Below are 25736 nucleotides of genomic sequence, written 5' to 3'. Positions count from 1 at the left end.
CTTGTTTCTTTTTAAACTTGGTATGAATTTTATATATATATATATATATATATATATATATATATATATATTTTTTTTTTTTTCTTAAATTTTAGTCCACATTTTATTTTATTATTTACCCCCCCACCCCCACCCCCACCAACTTCTAAACCACCCATACCATGCCTCTTTGAGAGCAGTGGCAGCAGCGAGGGTGTTTGGTAATAAGATCATTAGTATAATTGATGGTGGTGGTGATGGCGTGTAGATATTAAAAAAAACAAAAAAAACAAAAAAAAAAAAACAACGGAGACTGCACCCCAAGAAGTGTCATTATTCCTTTGGTAGCAGGTGATGCGGGAGGCAGGTAAGGGATGCTAGGTTGTTTGGTGGTTGTGTTTGTATTTTTCAGTTGTATTTTTTTTTTTGTTTTATTTTTAAAATTTTTTGAAATTTTTATTTTTTTTATTTATATTTTTGGTCTTGGCAGCAACATCAATAAGATTGGTCGGCATTATTTATCAAGTTCATCACTTGTTGAAGTTTCAGGTCCAACTTACTCCGACTGGCAGTTTCATCAGATTCTAAAGCTTGCAACAACTATGAAAAAAAAAAAAGAAGAAAAGAAACAATATATAAATAATAACGACTTGTATATGAGCGGTGGGGGTCGAAACGTTCCTGGCTTTAAGGGTATCATGAAAGGCCTGTTCGGAGGCCCCCAACCTTCTGAGTTCTTTCTACAGGGCTCTGAAGGACTGCTGCAATAAGTGTGTGAATCTGAGAAGGGAATATGTTGAATAATATCATAATTAACTGATCCTCCTGTATTTTCTTTTACCCCTAACCAGGAACTTTTCCGCACTCGCTTTTATATAACAGTTTAACCCATTACCTACCAGTGATCTCATATGAGATCACTTAAAAGTTACAAATCTCGTAATTATCTGTCAATATTTACACATATCTAACCTTTTTGCTATATCTCCTAGGTATATTTCTCTGATATTCAAATGAGGTTTGCTAATTTTTCACCCAATATCTCGCTTATTTCTATTTAAAATGTTATTTGAAAATGTTATTTTGATCATTCCAGCGTGTTTCCAAGGCTGTTTTATGCTAGAAATCAGTTTCATAAAAAAAATTCCAGTTAATAGAATTATGGGAGGTAATGGGTTAAATCAAACTTCATATCATAGAAACATGGGTAGTCTGACTGAGGCAGGTCTGTATCAAAGACAAGCAGATGCTTTTTTATCGATATACTAAAGAAGTAGATACTTTTTAATGGATCATTCTTCAGTAGATTTAGAAACCAAGCTTAACCTATTACCTACCAGTGATCGCATATGAGATCACTTAAAAATTACAAATTTATTTACATTTATATATATACATATATATATATTTATTTATATTTATATATATATATATATATATATACATATATACATATATATATATATATTTATTTATATTTATATATATACATATATACATATATATATATATATTTATTTATATTTATATATATACATATATATATATATTTTTATTTATATTTATATATATACATATATATATATATTTATTTATATTTATATATATACATATATATATATATTTATTTATATTTATATATATAAATATATATATATTTATTTATATTTATATATATACATATATATATATTTATTTATATTTATATATATACATATATATATATTTATTTATATTTATATATATACATATATATATATTTATTTATTTATATATACATATATATATATATATATTTATTTACATATATATACATATATATATATTTTATATTTATATATATATACATATATATATTTATTTATATATATATACATATATCATCATCGTTTAACGTCCGCTTTCCATGCTAGCATGGGTTGGACGATTTGACTGAGTACTGGTGAAACCGGATGGCAACACCAGGCTCCAGTCTGATTTGGCAGAGTTTCTACAGCTGGATGCCCTTCCTAACGCCAACCACTCAGAGTGTAGTGGGTGCTTTTACGTGTCACCCGCACGAAAACGGCCACGCTCGAAATGGTGTCTTTTATGTGCCACCCGCACAAGCCAGTCCAGGGGCACTGGCAACGATCTCGCTCGAATATATATTTATTTATATATATATATTTATATATATATATTTATTTATATATATATCAGGTTGAGGAGGGTATTGGATTTAACCAAATCCAAGAGGATACAGGTAATACCGAGTAAGTGCTGTATACCAACTAGTTTTGCCCCAGTCGTATGAACAGGATTGGGGATTATAAGTAGTGTATTAGCGTGTGTGTGTGTGTATATTTATATATATATATTTATTTATATTTATTGATATTTATTTATATGTATATATATATATATATTTTTTTTTATAGTTTCAGCGTACAGCTGTGGCCATGCTGATGCACTGCCGTGTTACTACACTGTTATTACAGGGAGCCTCTTACAATTTGTGGCACTTGGTGAAGAATGGAGTTTGATTTAGCAACCCTCATTTGCACCTCCTGCGAGGTAGGTTCATCTGGGACTCTCGACAAGAAGAGGTCCAACTTTGATTTAAAAACCCTTACATCTACTTTGTGCAGGTTCCTCAGGCTCTTTGGGAGAATATTAAAAAGCTGTGGGCCCCTGAAACCCAAACTGTTGCAGTAACTGGTCCTGAAGCGCGGTGGCATTGCTGGGATCTTTGGCACTATGCATTGTCGTCCCGTTCTAGCATTGGTGTAGCTTTCAATGCCAAAATTTGGCACAATTCCTTCCAGATGTATATTACTGCATACCTCTCCCGCCTTCTCTCCAGGGAGTAGTCTTAGCTGTTTCAGCCTTTCCCAGTAGCTGAGCAGTTGCAAAGAGACAATCTTCTTTGTGAATCTTCTCTGGATTGCTTCAAGGTCTGCTGTTAATTTCACACTGCCGGGTGACCACAGCTGTGAGCAGTAATCCAGGCGGCTGAGGACGAATGTCCTCCAGAGGATCATCATGGTTTCCTTATCTCTGGTTCTGAATGTTCTCAGGATCAATCCAGCCAATCGTCTGCACTTTGTTGCCATCCTGGTAATGTGCACTTGGAAAGAGGCATCATCACTCATGTCGATACCCAGGTCTCTCGCTGATTTAGGCTCTGGGATTGAAATTCCCTGCAGACCAGTGTACTCTGTAAGTTTCATATTCAGTTTTGGGTGTTGGTAGCGCAGGGTTTGGAATTTTTCAGCATTAAACTGCATATTATTATCCTCAGACCATCTGTCAACTGAGTCCAACTCCTGCTGCAGGTGTGCAACATCACTGGAGTACTGTATTTTCTGCGAGACTTTCGTATCATCTGCGTAGCTTGCAAGTGTGGCTATCCGGGCACTTGAAGGCATATCTGAGAGAGCAACTATAAAAAGTAATGGTCCCAAGACAGTGCCCTGCAGAACACGGCTCATTATTTGTGTTTTCATAGAGGTGGCTCCATTAGCCACCACCGCCTGACTTCTATCTTTCAGAAAGTCATGCAACCACTCTCCAAGTTTTCCAGCTATGCAAAGATCACGCAGTTTGTGGCATATCACACCATGATCCACTTTGTCAAAAGCTTTTGCAAAATCAAGGTATATTACGTCCACATTTGAGTTGTTGAGTAATAATGTTGTAAGAGCTGGGTCAGGCAGCTCCTACCTGGTCGAAAGCCATGTTGGGTATCACTCAGTAATTTATTTTCGTCAAGGAATGTGATTAGTTTTCCTCTGACTATCCTTTCCATGACTTTGCTGATGTGTGAAGTCAGAGAGATAGGCCTATAGTTTTTGGCATCTGCTCTGCTTCCCCCTTTATGGATTGGGCATATTATTCCCTCCTTCAGCTTGCTTGGCAGTCTTCTGTTTGCGAGAAAGCTCTGGAAGAGGATCTGGAGGGGTTTTGCCAGGGCATGCTTACACGATTTAAGGAGGATTGCTGGGAAACCATCAGGGCCAGCAGTTGAGTTTGTGTCCACTTCATGTATAGCTAGTAGTACATCTTCTTCGCTAATGTTGATGTATTCCATCGTAACTGCCTCACTGGTTATAGGGGAGGGAGCATAGAAGTCCACTAGTTTGTTCACCTGTCTGTGCTCCAATGGAGTGGTGAAGACACTTTTGAATTGCTCATTCAGTACCTCACTGATCCTAGTTGGACTGTCTGTGAGGGAGCCATCCTTTTCGGAGAAGGGTCCAATCTTGCAGCGTACTGAGGCTGTTTCTTTTGCATAATGAAAAAAGGCCTTTGGATTTGACTTAGTGTTTTTTATAACCCAGGCTTTTTTGTCTGCTCTCTCCCTCACATAGGATTGTTGCAGCCTTTTTTCAATCTCCATCAGTGTCGTTTTTAGGCGGGACCTTTGGCTATTCTTGGGATGCTGGTTGAGTCGATTTGCAACTTTCGTCCGTCGTCTCATGAGGATCTTCCTCTCCCTTGGAATCTTGTTCCTATTTGTTTTGGCCTTGTGCTCTGGGACATATTTCCGGCATATGGCTTGCACAGTAGACATGAAACATTCTAGTTTCATGTCAATGTCTGGTGTGGAGAGACATTTTGGCCAATCCTCTCTGAGGATCTCTTTCTGGATCGATTTCCAGTCCGCTTTGTGGAAGTTCAGATTGGAGAGATCTTGGCTGTATGTCTCTGGTTTCTTTCGGCCCAAACATAGACAGCTCTATTATGTTATGATCCGAAACTAATGTCGGCGTCACTTTCACATCATGAATGATGTCCGTATTGTTCGTGAAGCAGAGATCTAGAATGTTATTCACTCTAGTTGGTCTGAGAACAACTTGCTCCATTAATAGGGCATTGGTGAGGTTGAGCAGGCATTCCACCTGTGCTTGCTTGCGATAAGTCATTCCTGAGAGTATGAGACCTTTGGGCCATTTGAGGTTGGGGAAGTTGAAATCACCCATAAGAAATATGGTCACATGGTGTTCCAGTTTCATGAGGATTTCTTTAATTCTAGTGAGGCAATCTTCAAATTTGCCTATGTGGTTTGGAGCATCCGGTGGGCAATATGCATTGCATATGACTATATTATGTTGTCTTATGTATACAATTAGGGTGTCGCATACCGAATTTGAGTATGACAGTAAGATCTGGGGTGTGAGGTCGTCACGGATGTATACAGCAACTCCACCATGGCTCCTTTACCTTCTGTCTGTTCGCAGTATGACATATTTTGGTACGTGTACTTCTGCATCCTCTATATCAGGGCTGAGGTGAGTTTCCACGAGTGCTATGCATAGTGCTTGGTTACATGCAGCAAGGTCTCTCAGGAATGAAATTTTGCTTTTATTACTGTAATGCAACAGGCCCCCAATATTTAGTAAAAATATTGGCGTGATGCCTGTGCAGGCGTTAGGGGAGGCCATCCCATGTCCGTTGACTGTGGTGGTCTTGCGCAGTGGTGGGAAAGGTTCCTCATCTGTGCTTGGTGTAGCCACGTCAGCTGCTGCACAATCTTTTGCGCCATGCACAAAAAAGACTCTTGCTCAGCTGCTGCATTGCGCATAATTTCTGGAGTGGTGAATTTTCTCCTTGGGGACATCTGTCGTCTTTCCTCAGGGGAGTTTTTATTCTTTAAACCTTTGTAGTTTTGGTGGGGTGTCGGGTGGGCAAACCGGCAGTTTTTGCCGTCTTCCCCATGCCAACATTTGCCTTGCAGGTAAAATTTGTAAGTTCTTGGGTGCCTTCCAAATTTCTTCTTTCCTGTAGGGTCTTGGATGGCATTGGATCCACCTTGGGATTTTCTACTTTTTGTTTGGTGGAATGAGGTTTTGGTTTTTACGTTTTCATTTTTATGTTCCGTTCTTCCTTTTCTTGTGGGTACTGTTTTCCTCTGGTTATCTATTGGGGTGAGGGCTCCTTTTCTTTGTAGGCCCACTGGCACAGAGAGGCTTCTATTTGCTGCTTCCTTGGTTCCACTATCCTTTTCTGCCTGGTCGTTCACAGGAGTGGGTGATCCATTCTTTTGAGGAGCCACTGGGTCAGAGAGACTTCCGGGTGTTTTTTCCTTTTCCTCCTCTCCATCCTTATCAGCATTTCCACAATGGTTTTTGATTATGACATCTAGGGTGTCAATATGTGGTCTGATGAGTGCATACGAGCAGAGGAATTCATTCTTCTTCCGCTCTATCTGATCAGTGGTTCTGTGAAAGCCATTATTCTTCAGTGCAGCAGTAATGATGTTGTTTGGGGGATCGCCACTAGCAATCGTCCATGCTCGCAACAGAAGATCTAACTCCTTCTTCTCCCACTTTGGTGCCATCTTCGTTTTTTTTTTAAGCCCAGAAGGGGAGTAGAGAGGAAGTGAAAGAGAGCGGGAGGTAGAAAAGAAGAAACACAGAGGTGGGGAATAGGGAAGGAAAGAGAGAGATATGAAGGAAAAGAGAGGGTGATATGAGGGAGTGTGGGGTGTTAGAGAGACAGAGTGAAAGAGAGGAGGGAGGGAGAGGAGAAAGAGAGACAGAGGGAGGGAGAGGATGGGAAGAAGGATGAAGGATGTGACTGGATTTCCATGGATGAGTTCATGAACTTAGGTTCTTTTCTCTAAAACTATATATTTATAGATTTTAAACTGTGAAATTTAATTTTAATTTTTGATAAATTGAATTTAATTGAGTTTTTACCTGTAAATTTGGATTTTTACCCCTAATATCATTATATATATATATATATATAATGTGACTGTTTAATTTTAGAATGACACTGTAGGATAGATGGGAGAAAATGGATTTGGCCACTTTGAACAAAAACAGGTAGGATATTTTGGTTGGATAATGCCAGTTTAATTGCTGGAAGGTTAATGCCATGGCATTACCATGTAATGTTTCTCGGACATGATTGCAAAGAGACAGAGATAAAGACACAGCATACCTTACAACTATAACTGTCAACATATTTGTACAATTCATTCAATGCTGCTTCTGTGTTGAACTCATGGCAATGTATCTATAGATAGAAGAGACAAAAATGGAAGTATTAGATTCGGTACTGCTATATAAACCAATATTAACTTTTAACATAGGCACAAGGATACACATTTTGAAGGAGAGGGAATGTTTTACTGAATCAATCCCCTGGCACTTGATGAGGAGTTGACTTCTGGAAGGATGAAAGGTAAATTGAGCCTTGATGGCATATAAAACTATTTCATATTCTGAATTCTAGTGATCTGCTGATTCTGTTATGTTGCATGATTAACAATATTAGTTTCAAATTTTGGCATATGGCTAGCAAATTTCAGGGAGGGGTTACATTGATTGTATCAACCCCAGTGTTCAACTGGTACATGTTTTATAGACCCCGAAAGGATGAAAGGTGAAGTTGACCTCGGTGGAATTTGAACTCAGAACGTGAAGATAGATGAAATACTGCTGAACATTTTGCCCAGTGTGTTAACAATTCTGCCTGCTTTCCACCTTAACTACCATTTATAATAATCCTTTCTACTAAAAGCACAAAGCCTGAAATTTTGGTAAAGGGGACTAGTTGATTACATTGACCCCAGCATTTCACTGGTACTTAATTTATTTACCCCCAAAAGAAGGTAAAGCAAAGCCAACTCTGGTGGAATTTGAACTCAGAACATAAAAATGAACAAAATTTCACTAAACATTTTGCCAAGTGTGCTAAAAATTCTTCCAGCTCACTGCCTTAATAATAATTGTTTCAAACTTTTGGCACAAGGTTAGAAATCTTAGGAGGAAGGATTTTGTTGGTTGCTCCAACCCTAGACCTTGAGTGGTACTTTATCTTAATGACCTTGAAAAGTTATGAAAAGCAAAGCTGACCATGACAAGATTTGAGCTCAGAATATAAGGAGCTGGAAAAACTGCAGCTAAGCATTTTATTCAATGCACTAATGATTCTGCTACTTGCAGCCTTAGAACAAAATTGACTGATACAGGATTTGAACTCAGAAAGTGATGAAATTGAGCATTGGAAACAATGCCTTGCATTAACTTTTTTGCCAATCCATCACCCTAAAAAATGTACAACTTCAGGAAGACTCCTTTAGAAAAGGTATCAGGTAAGATTGATCTCTCCCCAAGATGTTCCATGGTGCTATCTACACATGTCTTTACGTACAAGACCATGAAGCATAATGATGCTTCAAATTTTAGCACAAGGCATAAGAATTATTTAGTGGGGATTAGTTGATTACATCGATCCCAGTACATGGCTGGTACTTTATCTTATCTATCCTGAATGGATGAAAAGCAAATTTGACAGCAGTATGATTTGAACACTGAATGTAAGGAGCTGGAAGAAATACCGCTAAACATTTTGTCAAACAGTTCACTATCTTATTATCAAATTTTGGCACAAACCCAGCAATTTTGGGGAAGGGCTACTTGATTATATTGACCCCCAGCATGTAACTGATATTTATTTCATTGACCCCGAAAGGATGAAAGCAAAGCCAGCCTCGACAAAATTTGAACTCAGATTGTAAAGATAGATGAAATACTTATTTCTTCATTGTCTACAAGGGGTTAAACATAGAGGGGACAAACAAGGACAGACAAAGGGATTAAGTCGAATACATAAACGCCAGTGCATAACTGGTACTTAATTTATCAACCCTAAAAGGATGAAAGGCAAAATCGAACTCGGCAGAATTTGAACTCAGAACGTCATGGTAGATGAAATACTGCTAAGCATTTCGCTCGGCATGCTAATATTTCTGCCAGCTCGTCGCCTTAGATGGATGAAATAACTGCTAATGATTCTACCAGTTTTCCGTCTTAATAATAATAATAATAATCCTTTTTGCTAAAGACACAAGGCCTGAAATTTTGGGGGAGGAGGTAAGTCGATTACATCAACCCCAGTGTTTCACTGGTACTTATTTCCTCAACCCCGAAAAGATGAAGGGCAAAGTCAACCTTGGCAGAATTTGAGCTGCGAACATGATGTATGAAATACTGCTAAGCATTTTGCCTGGCATGCTAATAATTCTTCCAGCTCACCACCTTAAAAGGTAATAATAATAGTAATGATAATAATAATCCTTTCTACTTTTGTTACCATATTTCTGTCATGTTCAATTAACTTTGAAAACAATGAAGAACTTAGTAAAATAATTGTCCTGATTAAGCTGGTGTTTGCAATATAATTCAACATGAAATTTTGCTGGGAAATCATAATTCAGATAATTATAAAACAAGAAGTTTGAATCATAAAACTAGGAGCAGTCTCAGATAGTTCAAAACCTAAAGGGTTAGGTCAATCATCTATTACTTTCTATGTCAGTGGTTCCCAAACTTTTTAGAGACGCGACCCACTATTTATGGCGACCCACTTAACTCTACTGGGTAAAAACATTAATGAAAGAAACAAATTTATTTCAGATTACATTTTCATTGAGGCCTGTGAGAAGGATGAGCCTGTTTCTTGCTACGCTCAGTAATAGAATTAACATCAGGTTCAATGGGTAGGTATTAACTCTAATACAAAACCTTGAAGCAGTAACTGTTATCAGCTCGATCAGTGTTGTACTGCGCCTAGTTAAAGTTCTCTATAAATAGGTAAAAACAGACTTTTCCTTTTTATGATTACGTACGAATAAATAACTTGAGAAAATGACCACCTCTGATTTGTTAAGTGCATGACAAAAGCCTACTGCTTGATAAAACAACCAGTCTGGTATTGAAAACTTGAGTCTTGAACTATCTCGATAGACAGCAGTTAATCAAAGCTAAAGTGTAATTTTATAGCTTTTTGCAACCCACTAGGATTTCGTTCATGACCCATCAGTGGGTTGCGACTCATAGTTTGGGAACCACTGTTCTATGGTGTTTTGAGGTATATTTCAGATGAATAAATAAAAGAAAAAAAACCAGCTAAAGAATTTGGTACTTACTCGTGATTCTTCTTGTAACATGGAATTCATGTCTTGATCTGATATTGGTATGATAGATTTGATGTCTTCATAATAACTGCAGTGGTGGTGCAAGAGAAACAGGAAGAAAAAATGAAAAAAAACTAATGAGAATGAGAAAAACTGTTGACTTTTTCCTTTTTCGAATAATTAAATTTACTAAAATAAGTGGCATATTCATAAAAATATGGCTTCTTTTGTATATACATATTGGCCGTGGATTATATTATGGTTCATACAGTACCGGACCAATTATCCGGCAAGCTTGTGACCGGAAGTCTTCTGGATTTGCTGGTTTTCTGGAGACAGTCTAAATATATACTTAAAATATAAAATAAACTATATCAAGTGCTAAACCGTATTTAACAGATTCAAATTAATACACTTCTACAGGAGAGTCTGTTTTATATTTATTAATCCATTTCAAATTTTAAAAATATTATCATACTGTAATATTATCATACCAGTGTAATGTTTAAAGGATAAAAATTGAATGATAAGTAAAGAACATGATTTTATTTGACAAATACAAATTAATACAATTCCGAAACAGAGTAAGTTGAAACTTTATCAATCTGCATAAAAAAGTAAAGAACATATCTACTTTTAACATACTGTATGCAAATGAACCAACTTTGAAAACAAGGTCTGTTCTAGTCAAAACAGAGTACAGTACAATGCACAATATCCCTAGATTACTGGAAGCTAGATAAATAGTCCAGTTTTGTATATGAATATTTATATATGAAATGTTGAGGAGGTGTTATAATAATATTGGTTTCGAATTTTGGCACAAGGCCAGCTATTTCAGGGAGGTGTAAGCAGATTATATTGATCTCCAGGGTTTGTAGATTATGTTCTTACTTAGGGACAGTTGATTTTTTTTTTTTTTGGTGGTGGTGGTGGTGGTGGGCTACAGTTGATATTAATTTAGTGTCTGTAGTTCCTTATATACCTCTTGGTACTTGTCAAGCCTCCCTTAAATCATACCTATTGCTTTTAGAAAATGAAGGACATTATATAATAGGTGAACACGATTAGAATAAAAGACAGGCAGGTCATAGCTGCAATAACCAACTTTACCAAAAATAAACATAGGCCTCTAGGTACTGACTTAACTTGAAAGAAATAACAGCCAAATATTCCTCAAATCACACACACACACACACACACACACACACACACACACATGACAGTCATCTGTGTATCACAATATATATATATATATATATACACACCATTGACAGGGAAGTTACTACAAGTTTTTTCTGAGATAGAATCTCCAATGGACATGCTGAGTCAAAAAACACAATATATATATCAGAGACAAAAAAAATTGTCTTGGCAGCAGCCAGTATGAATAGCAGATGCATTTTAGCCTTATTGGGGCTTGTCAATAATGTACGAGCAGCCAACCACATGCCGAGACAAAATTCATCACCTCTGATATAAGAAATCGTTAACAATACAAAGCAAGAAGCTGCCAGGCTGATTAAATGACTTGGTATATGCAAACAAAACAGTAATGAAATAAAATACATTTTTAACTCAGCACATCCATAAGAGAGTCTATCTCAGACGAAAAAGCAGCAACTTGCTTGTCAATGGAGTATATACATTATATATGATATATAAATGGATAGTTTAATTTAGTGTTGTTGGCATTCCATCACTTATGATGTCGAGGGTTCCAGTTGATCCGATCAACGGAACAGCCTGCTCGTGAAATTAACGTGCAAGTGGCTGAGCGCTCCACAGACACGTGTACCCTTAACGTAGTTCTCGGGGATATTCAGCATGACACAGTGTGACAAGGCTGGTGCTTTGAAATACAGGCACAACAGAAACAGGAAGAAAGAGTACAGCAGGGTTCGCCACCATCCCCTGCTTTTAGGTGTTTTCGCTCAATAAACACTCACAACGCCAGGTCTGGGAATCGAAACCCCAATCCTATGACCGCGAGTCCGCTGCCCTAACCACTGGGCCATTGTGCCTCCACAGGTTAATTTAATATTGCTTCAGTTGGGTACATTGGGTTATTTATACAGCATGACAGCAATTCATTGAGGCTGATTTTCTATTCTACAGCTGGATACTCTTATTGTTGCTAACTCTCAGCTATTTCCCAGCAAGGTAACATTTACCTCATGGCTGGACATGTTTCCATGGAAGTCTGTAAAAGAGGGACATCACTTGTATGATGGTGATACTCCTACATACACAGTGGCTGTGTGATAAGTAGCTTGCTTACCAGCCACATGCTCCCGGGTTCAGTCCCACTGAGTGGCACCTTGGCCAAGTGTCTTCTACTATAGCCACAGGTCGACCAAAGCCTTGTGAGTGGATTTGGTAGCCGGAAAATGGAAGAAACCCATCGTATATGTATATATATGTGTGTATATGTTTGTCCCCCCAATATCACTTGACAACCGATGCTGGTGTATTTACGTCCCCGTAACTTAGCGGTTTGTCAAAAGAGACCAACAGAATAAGTACTTGGCTTACAAAGAATAAGCTCTGAGGTCCATTTGCTTGACTATAAAAGCGATGCTCTAGCATGGCCACAGTCAAATGACTGAAACAAGTAAAAGAGTATATACATATATATATATATATATATATATATATATATATATATATATATATATATATATATATATATATATATATATATATATATATATATATATATATATATATATATATATATATATATGTGTATATATATATAGACAGAGACACAACATGCTTCTTTCCCTCTACCAAATCCACTCACAAGGCTTTGACTGTTCTGGGGCTCTCTTAGAAGACACTTGTTGAAGGTGTCCCACACAGTGGGATTGAACCTAAGACCATGTGACTGGGAAGCCAACTCCTCAACCATTTGGCCATGCCTGATGAAGCTCATTTTTAGAGAGAAAAAAAAAATAAAGAATCATATCTCAGAATGCACCAGCTAACATCAGTAAGTATCTATGCACGTTGCATAAGCATATGTGAATGTGGTAATTTATTGTAAACAAGTATATATTTGCATACAATATATATTTGCATACAATATATATTTGAGTGGGATGATTGCAAGTGTGTGTGTATGTATGTGTATGGACTGCGAGTGTATATGCTCTGAACATAGTTGATTAAATGGAAATATTCAAAGCATATTTATGTAGGTGTGTTTGTGTATATAGTATATATACTATGTATAGTCATATAACAAATGAAGTATGGCTATGTAAGGTTCTACACACAATGTGTAAATTAACTACTGAGGATGGTTTATATATATATGTATGTATATGCGAGTGTATGTATAAGTGTTTGTAAACGCAAGATATTTTTATTGCATTATGAAGTGTATATTGAAACAACATACATGATGTTAATGTATATACAAACTCTTAAACAAGAATACAGTTTGTACACAATAAAACAAACACATAAACACAAACATGCATACATAATACGTACACACACATAAAGCAGGTAGTGCATTTCTGTTTCAAAGTATTAGGTATGTATGTGTGCTGTGGACTGGTGGATAATGTTTGCTAGCTGTGTAGTGGTAGATAAGACTGTAGTGTGTAATTAAATGAAAACAAGGGAACTAATTCAATCATCAATGTTTTAGTAAGCGTTGTTGATTGAATTAATTTTCTTTCTCTCATTTTATTTAATTATGTATATGCAAACGCACTACCTTCTTCAGCATCTCTCTCGTATGTATATACATCTGATTATAGAAGCATATATATATTTATGCATATAGAAGCATATATACACACACACACACACACACACACACACACACACACACACACACACACACACACACACACACACACACACACACACACACACACTCTGAGACATACATATCAATGTGCTGATGTATATATTGTATACATCATACATACATGATATATAAGTAAATATATACATGAAAGGAATAAGGAGAGGGTTCAAGGCCCCAGCAGTTCTGCAAATCAAATAACTTCAGTATTTTGTAATAAATGGCTACAAACATCAGGAGCAACACTTTTAAATTAATGGTGCACCAGCATGGCCACAGCGCTAAAGCTGAAACTAGTAAAAGAGTGAAGTGATCAATCACCTGATCACCAATCCATCAGGCAAACGCACAAGCCAAATAGATTTTATTCTTACAAGGAAATGAGATGAAAAAATGACTGTAAACACTAGGTTTTCTTTTGGTAAATAATATACCACCCAACTGTGAGGCCTCTGTCAGTCACCAATAATAGATGAGGTTCCTACTTAAATTCCCCTACTGGGACAGTGTTGTGTGAGGCTGAACAGTCTGATACATGCATGGCAGACTGTTAGGCATGCTGCACTTGTGGTCTGTCCCAGTACTATTTGAGTTGTGGGGAGTTTTACCTCTCTAGTATAAGGTTATCAATTGGATCTAAGTCTGGGCAGAATGATATGCAGTACAAGTTGTTGCTCATGCAGCATGTTTACTCAAAAGAACAGCATGGCCCTTACAATTCGGCATTAACATCATTGCAGAAATTGTCAGAACGAGTTTGTAGATAACAGCCAACTGCTGTAGTGGCTCTGATACTTGATGTTTCATCAAGGTTTACTCTTGAACCCTTTCCTATGGCTGGATATGGCCACCAAGCAGGACAGGTTTGGAGTCAGGGTTTTCCTTTGTCTAGATGTGTTGCCACACCACCAGGCTAATGAGCTCCAGCTGCTCAACTGATTTGCTAATTAACCCATAAATGGGAACTTGACAGGTATTAAGAGGTGATTTCACACTCTTCAAAACCTAGGAATTCTTGAACTGGGGCCTCAGGGTTAGGGATGCAGTTTAAAGTATACACAGGACAGACCATCCAACAGAGATTAATAATTAGGGAATTTACAGAAGAAACCAGACAAACTCAGGGCCGAAAATCAATTTGGAGAAGGAAAACATGGAGGCTGGTTTTGGATTCTGGGAGGTTCTGTTTGGTGCTTATGACAGAAGGAAGAATGGGACAAAGGATTATGTTTTAAGTTATAAATATGTTAAAATAACCAAGACTAAACAGTTAATCAAAATGCAGATCTTGACACATCAGACACCCTTGCTTATCCATTATACAGAATGTGGTTTATTTCCTAGAATTTCATTGCTTAATTCTGTGCCATGAGTTTTCTCATGAAGGACTAGAACTACTAATATTTCAAGACATTTTGGAGAAGGAAACTGAAAGAACCTTCACCTGGTTTTAGATCCTGAGAAGTTCTATTTGATGTTTATGACAAAAAGGGGTTAAGTGACATGTTTTAAGTTATAAATTTTGCATAAGATAAAGCAATCATAAACACAAACTTAATCATAGTGCTGATCTCTGTGAAGCTTATAGCCACATGCTAGACACCTTTGTTTATCCAGAATACTGAATATGTGGTTCATTTCTAACTATTTTATTAGTTAATTGGGTGCAGCTATTTAGATGATAATTTGGTGATGCTGGCTGGACATTCAACTGGCTTTGGTGACAGTACTTTTTGGCACAAGAGGCACACACACGTGCATGCACACCCAGAAATATACACCTACTGAAAGGGAGAGTGTGTCAAAGAGACAGAGAGATTACAGCTTATTAATTGAATGCAGTGGACATAAGCACTTTCTCTCTCCTCATACACAATCACATACACACATGTAGAAATAAAGAGAGAGAGATCACAAATCATTAATTGAACATGATTGAGATAAAGACTTTTCTTCTCCTTATACACATAAGAAATATGTCCACACACATAAACAGAGAAAGAGCATAGGGGCAGAGACAGAGGGAGAGAATGAGAGAAACATTAAAAGGTCTGATATCAAATAAGTCCACATTGGATCAGCAATGTCAAAACAGCCATGCCAGAATGTTTCTTACCCAAGTGGACTGAGTGTACAATGTAGTCTCTGATTAAAGAGAAACTGGATCTGTAGGTTGTGTCATTTGGTTAGCTATATGGTTGACAACAACAACAATGATATATAACAAATTTGAATGAGAATAGATTAATATTTCACTTACCGATCTACCCATGCCTTATATTTAGGAATATCTTTGGCGTATAGCAGCTTGCTGGAAGGAGAATCTTTTCCTAACCGGTGCTCACTCATTGAACAGCTGTCCATGAACGTCTGGGCAGTCACCGATAGGCAGGAGTCGACGATATGAGATTTGTGGATATCGAAGACAAAGTTGGGATTTTTTATAATATTTACCCAGAATCGCAAAGGAAGGCTGCAAAGAAAATGCATCAGAAGGATAGAATTAGATAAAACAAGTTCAAATAGAAAGATTAAACTTCAAATGAAAATGTGTTCAATGTTTTAAATCAGTATTTATATTCCTTGCATTTGTATAGGTCTTTGGGACAAACAATATTTTGTTATGCCTGCAAGATAAATCTGAAGACAGGTAAAACTAGAAGCACTGAATAGAGCCTAATGGAGAAGCTCTTGCTCCCAAGCAGTCAAGATCAACACACTGAAGGACGAAAAAAGTCTCAAAATAGATAACTTATTGACCCCACCCCATCATGTAAATTCCTAACAAAAAATAATGTATAATCAATAAGAAAATGTTTGGTTTAAAAGCAATGTTTTCTACACTCTTTTGTGTCATTATCACATTTCAGTAAAAAATATTTGGAGAAATTTAATGAAAGTACGTAACAAAAGTTGATAAGGACAATAAAAATTCATTCATATTATACTGATATAGTTGGAATATATAACGTTTATTGACCACTTGGATAACCATATAGACCTCCTAGGGGTCAGTATTGATCACTTCGCTGATCCCTTCTCAGACAATTTAATTCCTCAGTCTCTTTCAATGCAAGTCATTTTATAAGTCTTGTGCCAACCTTGTGTAATGTTGTTTGTTTCCAGTCTTTCATGAAAAACATATCTGGCTATGGGGGCGTATTACCTTGCTTGGAAACAAATGAAGATTGGCAACATGAAGGGCATATGGTCATAGAAAACTGCCTCAGCAAATTCTATCATACTGATAAAAGCACTAAAATGGGGATGTTGAATGACAATGATTATGAGTACATCACTGCAAAGCTGTTTGCTTTTGTCTAACCTTTTGACTGACTGCCTGGTGGGCCCCAGTGCCAACCCAATTTGTTGCTAATAATTCAGCAGCAACTAAAACCAAATGTAACTGAGCTAGTTCAACTAAATGTATTGTAGAAGTTATTGTCTTGACTTACCTGTTGGATTTCCATGTGTGTACAACTTCAGGCTCAATGTTATGGAGCTGAGCTTGCTCATCAAGGAAGTCAAAAATATATTTTATGGCTAGGGGTAATACTTGACCACGATGGGTGGTACTAAATATTCGTTCAAACAAATCATCAACATATTGTTGAAGAGTACCCTGAAATCATAAACAAATGACAAAATTAGACATAAAACATTTTCTATCATTATCTTCATTTAAAACAGTGAACTGGCAAAATCATTAGCATGCTGGGTAAAATACTAAGCAGCATTTCATCCATCTTTACGTTCTAGGTTCAAATTCTGCTGAGGTCGATTTTTGCCTTTCATCCTTTCGAGGTCAATAAAATAAGTACCAGTTGAATACTGGGGTCAATGTAATCAACTAGTTCACTCCCCTCAAATTTCAGGCCTTGTGCCTTTAGTAGAAAGGATTATTATTATTATGCTTAGCAACATTTCTTCCAACTTAACATTCTAAGTTCAAATGCTACTGAGATCAACTTAACTTTTCCCCCTTTTGGTGTTGATAAAATAAGTACCAGCTGAACACTGGCTTGATGTAATTGACTTGACCCTTCCCTCTAAATTGCTGGCCTTGCATCAAAATTTGAAACCATTATTATTATTATTATTGTGAAGGCACATGGCCTAGTAGTTAAAGCAGCGGACGAGGGATCACGGGTTCGAATCTCAGACCGGACGATGTGTGTGTTTATGAGCGAAAACACCTAAGCTCCACGCGGCTCTGGCAGAAGTTAATGGCGAACTTCTGTTGAGTCTTTCGCCACAACTTTCTCTCACTCTTTCCTCCTGCATCTTGCAGCTCACTTGTGATGGACCAGCGTCCCGTCCAGGTGGAGAACCTATTCACCAAGGAAACCAGGGAAACCGGCCCTTATGAGCCAGGCATGGCTCGAGAAGGAACAAACAACAACATTATTATTATTATTATCATTATGAAGCACTGTCTCGCACTGTTGTAGCTGGCTATGAGGTCACAGCAACACATTCTCTCTGAATGGAAGACCAGTCCATTGCAAGGTTACCCATATACAACTGATTAAACTAGAGCAATGTAAAATGAAGTCTTTTGTTCAGGAACACAATGCACTGCTTGTCTGTGAATGGAAACCTTGATCTTGCGATTGTGAATGCAACACCCTAACCACTAGGCCACATACACTTACTATATACATATATCAACAATCTTGCTGTAAAGACATTCGAGCAAGATCGTTGCCAGTGCTGCTGGACTGTCTCCTGTGTAGGTGGCATGTAAAATACACCATTTCGAGTGTGGCTGTTGCCAGTGGCATGTAAAAGCACCCACTACACTCTCAGAGTGGTTGGCATTAGGAAGGGCATCCAGCTGTAGAAACTCTGCCAAATCAGATTGGAGCCTGGTGTTGCCATCTGGTTCGCCAGCCTTCAGTCAAATCGTCCAACCCATGCTAGCATGGAAAGCGGACATTAAACGATGATGATATATGTACACATATTCAGTGACTACATAAACTTAGACACACGCACACATAAATGCAAATGTGTACCTCTACATATATCCATGTATACAAATAAATTTATGATTTTATATGTATGTGTGTGTTTATATATATATATATATATATATATATATATATATATATATATATATATATACACACACACACAAACACACATATATATCAGTATTACATAGTTTTTGTAGTATGTATTCCTTTAATAAATGTGAAACCCCCCCCTCTCTTTCTCTCTGGAATCTGTTGCTGTTATTAATAGACAGACATCAACATCTGTACTGTGTCGCACAATAAAATTCACTAAATTACTGTGTTTTTTACTCTTACTACTATATTTAGGTAACAAAACCAGGTGGAACTATAATTATAGATACAAATTTCAACCTATAACCAGAATATAATACCAATAGTTTGTGGAGTGAATCTGAACTATTACACACACATTCATGTGTATTTAAGAAAGATATAGAAGCTGAAAGAGTCATCAAATAGTCAGAGGTTTCAAGAAAGGCAACTAGAAACCTTTGATAGAAGGAAAGAAGTGATAAAGGTTTATAATAATAATAATAATAATGATTTTTACTACAGGCACTGAAATTTTGAGGGGAGGGGGCCTAGTCAGTTAAATTGGCCCTCAGTGCTCAACTGGTACTTGTTTCATCAACCCTGGAAAGAGGAAAGGAAAAGCTGACTGTGTTGGAATTTGAATGTAAGGAGCCAGAGGAAATGCTGCATTCTGTTTGGTATGCTAAAGACTGTCCTAGTTTGCTGCCTAATAATAATGATAATAATAATAACAGCAACAGCAAAAGCACTCAGAGAGGGCCAATCTCCTCCAAGGCAACACCAACGACCTCTCAAAGATTAGCCAAAGATGATTTTTTAATTTGAGAATATCTGAAATAAACTCAACTGCTCTCACAAATGAGAATACTAAAAATGAACCAGACTGCTCTCAAAAATTAAGTAAAAAAAACAAAAAAAAAACGGATAAATAATCCATAATCCATAATCCATGGCGGCGAGCTGGCAAAAACGTTAGCGCACCGGGCGAAATGCTTAGTGATGCTTCATCTGTTTTTACGTTTAAAGGCGGTGCTCCAGCATGGCCACAGTCAAATGACTGAAACAAGTAAAAGAGTAAAATCCTTGGCTAGTACCAGATTAATCCCAAAATCTAATCAGTTCGTGCCAGTCATGAGGCTAAACATCCCTGAAAGTTTCATCTGTTTCCATCCAGCGATTCTTGAGATATCTTGTCTACGGACAAATAAACAAACATGACTGAAAACAATACCTCTGCCATCGCTAAAGCAGAGGTAACAATCCTTTCTAAAGGCACAAAGCCTGAAAATTGTGGGGAGGGTACTAGTCAATCACACTGACCTCCAGCGTTACACTGGTACTTAATTTATTGAACCTGAAAGGATGAAAGACAAAGTCAGCTCTGGCAGAATTAAATAATAATAAAATGGTAACAAAAAAGGTTTCTACAGGATAATTTACTGAAGGCCATGGGGCCTGGACCAGAAGGATTTGGAAAGAGAGTGACAATGTTTACACTATATATTATGTCAATTTGTATGTCAGGAAATATGGTGATAGTCCTTTCTACTATAAACACAAGACCTGAAATTTTTGGGGGGTAGGGGGCTAGTTGATTACATTGACACCAGTGCTCAACTGGTACTTATTTTAATTGACCCTGAAAGGATAAAAAGTAAAGTCAACCTTGGCAGCATTTGAACTCAAAATGTAAAGACAGACAAAATGCTGCTTAGCATTTTGCCCAACAAGCTAATGATTCTGTCAGCTTGCTGCTTAACAGAAATTATCATAATAACAATAATAATAATAATAACAATAATGATAGCAACCTACCTTAGTTGTTAGCAGTCTTGTGAGATAAATTTCACTGACCATTTTGCTTCCTCGATCTCCCTCTCTATGTGTTGGTGAATCATGTTGTTTTACCTGAGAATTTATAAAGAGCAATGGATATAGAAAACCAGCATTTAAACAACAAAACCATCAGAGTTACAAATACATACAGGTTACCTAAAGAGAAATATTAGGTATTCCTTGGTGTTGGCGTCACCAACATTAAAAAAGAAAACAAGTTAACAGATATAACAAGCCTATGATTGCAGTTATAGATGTGTGCTTAAACTTTTAGCATTTAGATTTCTCTGTTGAATTTAATTCTTATTTATTCTAATTGTTTTAAATTAACCATGCATTATCATGTAACTTGGAGATTTTGATATTATTGTTGGGTAAGTGTGAGGGGCTGGGCCTGACTGGTTTGAACATAAAACAGACAGAATATTCAGGTTGGATTAAAAAGCCAGTTTAAATGCTAAAGGGTGAAGAAGTTCTCTTTGCAGCTACATATATTTGGTTTGCTCCTACTGAGGAACACGTTGGGTAAATCTCCTCTAACATATTCTTGGTGATAGGAAACACTAGACTGGTACTTTAATTTATCAAAGGTAAAGTTGTCATAAGTATAATTTGAGTTCAGAATGTAAAGAGACAAGAACTACTAGAAGGCATTTTGTCCAATATTCCAACAATTCTGTTACCTTATTGTTTTGGGTTTTTTATTTAAGCACAAGGGTTGGGGTTATTCAATATCATTGACCCCTATACTAGACTGGCATTTTGGTTTTACTGATCCTAAAAAGGATGAAAAAGTCAACCTTGGTGAGATCTGATCTCAGAATGTAAAGTGCTGACACATTTTGTTCCTGATACTCTAACAATTCTGCCAGCTTACAAAAGTAATTCTTTCTACAATAAGCTCAAGGCCTGACATTTTGGGGGAGGGAGCTGGTCAATTATACTGACTCTAGTGCTCAACTAGTGCTTATTCCATTGACTCCCAAAAGGATTAAACGCAAAGTCAACCTCAGTAGAATTTGAGTTCAGAGCGTAAAAGACAGCACTAGACCAGATATATTGAAGAAGGATGTAATCAACTGAATTGACCCCAATACTTAATCAATATTTATTTTATCTATTCAGGAATGGATAATGATCACTTTATATTCTATCTTTCTTGCTGGTATGGATTGGATAGTTTGACAGGATCCAAGAAGCCAAGAGGACTGTGTTGCACACCGATGTCTGCTTTGAAATATTTTCATTTAATGAGGATGGGGAGTCCTCTGTAGCTGATGATATTTTCAGCTATAAAAAGATCTATGTAATCATTTAAATGCTGCTGTTAAATTTCAGTTAAACTGACCATATCCAGCTCTAATATTCCATCTGCTTCAAACTGGCCACATCTGGCCTCTCATACCTATTCTAAAATGTCATCTGAAAATAAACAACCACATCGTTGGAATCTCAAAGCAATGAGATAATGTATGATTAATTCAAAACGATGTGAATAATTAAGCATAACATTTGACTAAGTAATCAAAGGGTTAAATGAGAAATTACCTTCAATTAAGTAAATATACTTAGCTCTGATGCTGTAAGAGCTAAAGCTTAAACATTGAAGAAAATGATTTACAGAAGAGAAATTACTTTAGAGTAACATCAGATTGGGGCTCAAAATGAAGGGGGTTTTGTACATGAGTATAAAAGCAAAGGCAATGAGAGTTACTCACCAAATGATATTTGCGTATATTGTTTTCTCCATCATTAGGTATACCACTAGAATTGACAGTACGACCTAAAGATGGGCTACGGGTGTAGAGAGAATTTTCTGAAATTAAACGTTCTGGAAAACGTAAGAGTAAAAAGTAATGAAAAAAATATTGATGACTGGTCGGAATAAAAGATAAGAGAAAGGATATAATGACATAAATAAAAGATATGGGTTTTAAAACAATATTGGGAGAAGAGAAGAAAATGTTGACACATGTGGCTACACTGGCATACATATCATTATCCGATCAAAGAATGCTTTGTAACTCTTGCAAAATTTCAGATTTACTGATTTGCTGGTGGCCCGTAAAAGCACCCACTACACTCTCGGAGTGGTTGGCGTTAGGAAGGGCATCCAGCTGTAGAAACTCTGCCAAATCAGATTGGAGCCTGGTGTAGCCATCTGGTTTGCCAGTCCTCAGTCAAATCGTCCAACCCATGCTAGCATGGAAAGCGGACGTTAAATGATGATGATATATATATATATATAGGCACAGGAGTGGCTGTGTGGTAAGTAGCTTGCTTATCAACCGCATGGTTCTGGGTTCAGTCCAACTGTGTGGCACCTTCAACAAGTGTCTTCTACTATAGCATTGGGCCGACCAAAGCCTTATGAGTGGATGTGGTAGACGGAGACTGAAAGAAGCCCTCCGTGTATATATATAAATGTATGTATGTGTTTATGTGTGTGTCCCCCCACCATTGCTTGACAACCGATGTTGGTATGTTTACATCCCTGTAACTTAATGGTTCGGCAAAAGAGCCCGACAATAAATACTAGGGGTCAATTTGTTCAACTAAAGGTGGTGCTCCAGTATGACCACAGTCAAATGACTGAAACAAATAAAATATACATAAATAGACATGGCTGTGTGGATAAGAAACTCCCTTTGCAACTATGTGGTTTTTGGTTCAGTCCCACTGCATGGCACCTAGGGGCAAGTTAGTTCTACTGTAGACTTGGGCCAAACAATGCCTTGTGAATGAATTTGGTAGACAGAAAATGTGTGAAAACCCAAAGAAACTGTGTGAAAGCCTACTCCACCATCTGACAGTTACAGTTAGTTTGCTTATGAGCCTAGCAGTTCATCAAAAGAGAAATAAATGAGAGAGAGAGAGGTCTTTGATTTCTTACCATATTTATAAAAGGTTGGTTTTTCTTGTAGAGGGGGTCCAGTGTTTACAGGAGTTTGTTTCTTCCTAAGTGCCATATAAGCGCCATCATTGACCTATATAATCCAGATAGAAATAATAGAAGAGGAACATTTTAATTAAAATTGAAATATGCCAAAAGTCAGAGATGGTTTAGATACAAGGGATAGCGACGGAGTGGAGAATAGTACAGAGAGAAAAGCGTCATGCCAAATAAATAAATAAGTAAAAAAAAAAAAAGAGTGGAGAGGATTGGGCAACAAGTCAATTGGAATTTTCTAGGGTGTTACATTACATGTATCAGAGAGTCACAACATATCACAACAAAAACCACAAGACTATACAAATAGCAAAATCATCAAAAGTGATTTTCGAAGAGCGAGTTGAAAAGAGAAATAAAGAAAGAAATATCGTTTGTATGTAAGAACATGGTAGAATAACCTTTTTTTGTGTAACATATAGGCGCAGGAGTGGCTGTGTAGTAAGTAGCGTGCTTACCAACCACATGGTTCCGGGTTCAGTCCCGCTGCGTGGCACCTTGGGTAAGTGTCTTCTACTATAGCCTCGGGCCGACCAAAGCCTTGTGAGTGGATTTGGTCGACGGAAACTGAAAGAAGCCCGTCGTATATATGTATATGTATATATATATATATATATATATATATATATGTGTGTTTGTGTGTCTGTGTTTGTCCCCCCAATATCGCTTGACAATCGATGCTGGTCTGTTTACGTCCCCGTAACTTAGCGGTTCGGCAAATGAGACCGATAGAATAAGTCCTGGGGTCGATTTACTCGACTAAAGGCGGTGCTCCAGCATGGCTGCAGTCAAATGACTGAAACAAGTAAAAGAGTAATACTCAACATATGTGTATCATTGAAAAGCCAGAAGCTGCAGTTTTTCATCTGGGAAAAAATTCCTTGATAAATGTAGTGTGTTAAAAAAAAGGATGTAATATCCTTCAGAGTTGGATGAAACAAAATCAGCCTAGAAGTGATTACTTAAGTGAATGATCCCATATTCACCAATGTTGTTGCTTGTCAATGGCACAAGTCTCATGTCACTTCTGAAACAAGATTGAATCAGCCAGTCTGAAGTATGCAGAAATAGTATAAAGACTACAAGCTGGTTTGCAATAGTGCTGCATGAGCAGAATAAAATTCAAATTGTGCAATAGGAGTGGCTCAGGAATAAAATCTGTATCTTGCTTTAAAGTTTAATATGTTTTTTTTTTAAACAATTGATTTTTCTTGGTTGAAAAGCTGCAGCTTCTGGCTTTTTTAATGACAACCATACATTAAGTATATTATATGGATAAAGTTTTTATCACCAAACTGCTTCTATTGCATAATTTGAATTTTATTCTGCTTAGGTGGCACCTTTGCAAACTAATGTAGTGACATTAGTACATGATACTGATCAGACACAACAACAGTGAAATATATATCTGTCACTCACATGGTCACTTCTGGAAAATTTCATTTCCCTTGGCTCTGAAGTATATTGCGATTTTTAACACATTATGTCTATAAAGGGATTTTTCCCTGGACCGAAAACTGCAGCTTTGGCATTTCAATGACACACATTTTGTAAGTAAGCTTATTATGTGTAAGGAGTACTATGTGTGGGGGAGGAGAGGGTCATAACAAAAATTGCTGTGTATGAAAGGGGAAGAAACAATGAGAATGAGGGTATATGAGTGTGTTTTTGTGTGTGAGAAAGGGAGACAGCATAAAGGATAGGATCAACATGCGTAAATAGATCAAGTCTATGTATATAGATAGATCAGGTCCATGTTGTGTGGTTAAGAAGCTCACTTTGCAACCACATGGTTTCAGGTTCAATCCCACACCACAGCACCATGCACAAGGACTGACCAATACTTTTTCAATGAATTTGGCAGACAGAAACTATATAGAATGCTGCGGTATATATATATATATATATATATATATATATATATATATATATATATATACACACACGTGTGTGTGTCTTTGTGATTATGTTTGTCCCCACACTGCTTGACAACCAATGTTGGCTACCATATGTACCTATAACTCAGCAGTTTAGCAAAAGAAGACTGATAGAATAAGTACCAGACTTTTAAAAAAATAATCAAATACTAGGGCTGATTTGTTTGTCTACACTTTTCAAGGCAGTGCCCCAGCATGGCCATAGTATACACACACACACATACATATATATATATATATATATATA

General features: G+C 37.0%; 1 protein-coding gene across 1 annotated transcript in view; it reads right to left on the bottom strand.

The window, feature by feature from the left end:
* Positions 1 to 432: 432 nt before the first annotated feature.
* The window catches only part of LOC106878623 (plexin-A2), a 758495-nt gene continuing 733191 nt past the window's right edge, over positions 433 to 25736 (bottom strand). Inside the window, exons 25-32 of the mRNA XM_089351892.1 lie at positions 23496 to 23589; positions 22321 to 22433; positions 20582 to 20674; positions 17168 to 17334; positions 15973 to 16185; positions 9902 to 9977; positions 6910 to 6984; positions 433 to 579 (exon numbers count right to left, since the gene is read on the bottom strand). Of these exons, the coding sequence (XP_089208018.1) occupies positions 475 to 579; positions 6910 to 6984; positions 9902 to 9977; positions 15973 to 16185; positions 17168 to 17334; positions 20582 to 20674; positions 22321 to 22433; positions 23496 to 23589 (936 nt within the window). The 3' untranslated portion in view covers positions 433 to 474. The remainder of the gene's footprint in view (positions 580 to 6909; positions 6985 to 9901; positions 9978 to 15972; positions 16186 to 17167; positions 17335 to 20581; positions 20675 to 22320; positions 22434 to 23495; positions 23590 to 25736) is intronic.

This window comes from Octopus bimaculoides, chromosome 5, assembly GCF_046866305.1.
Source record: "Octopus bimaculoides isolate indiv1 chromosome 5, ASM4686630v1, whole genome shotgun sequence".
In the NCBI taxonomy this organism is placed as follows: Eukaryota; Metazoa; Mollusca; class Cephalopoda; order Octopoda; family Octopodidae; genus Octopus; species Octopus bimaculoides.
The sequence above is the reverse complement of the archived record's forward strand: the minus strand, read 5'-3'. Positions and strand labels throughout refer to the sequence as shown.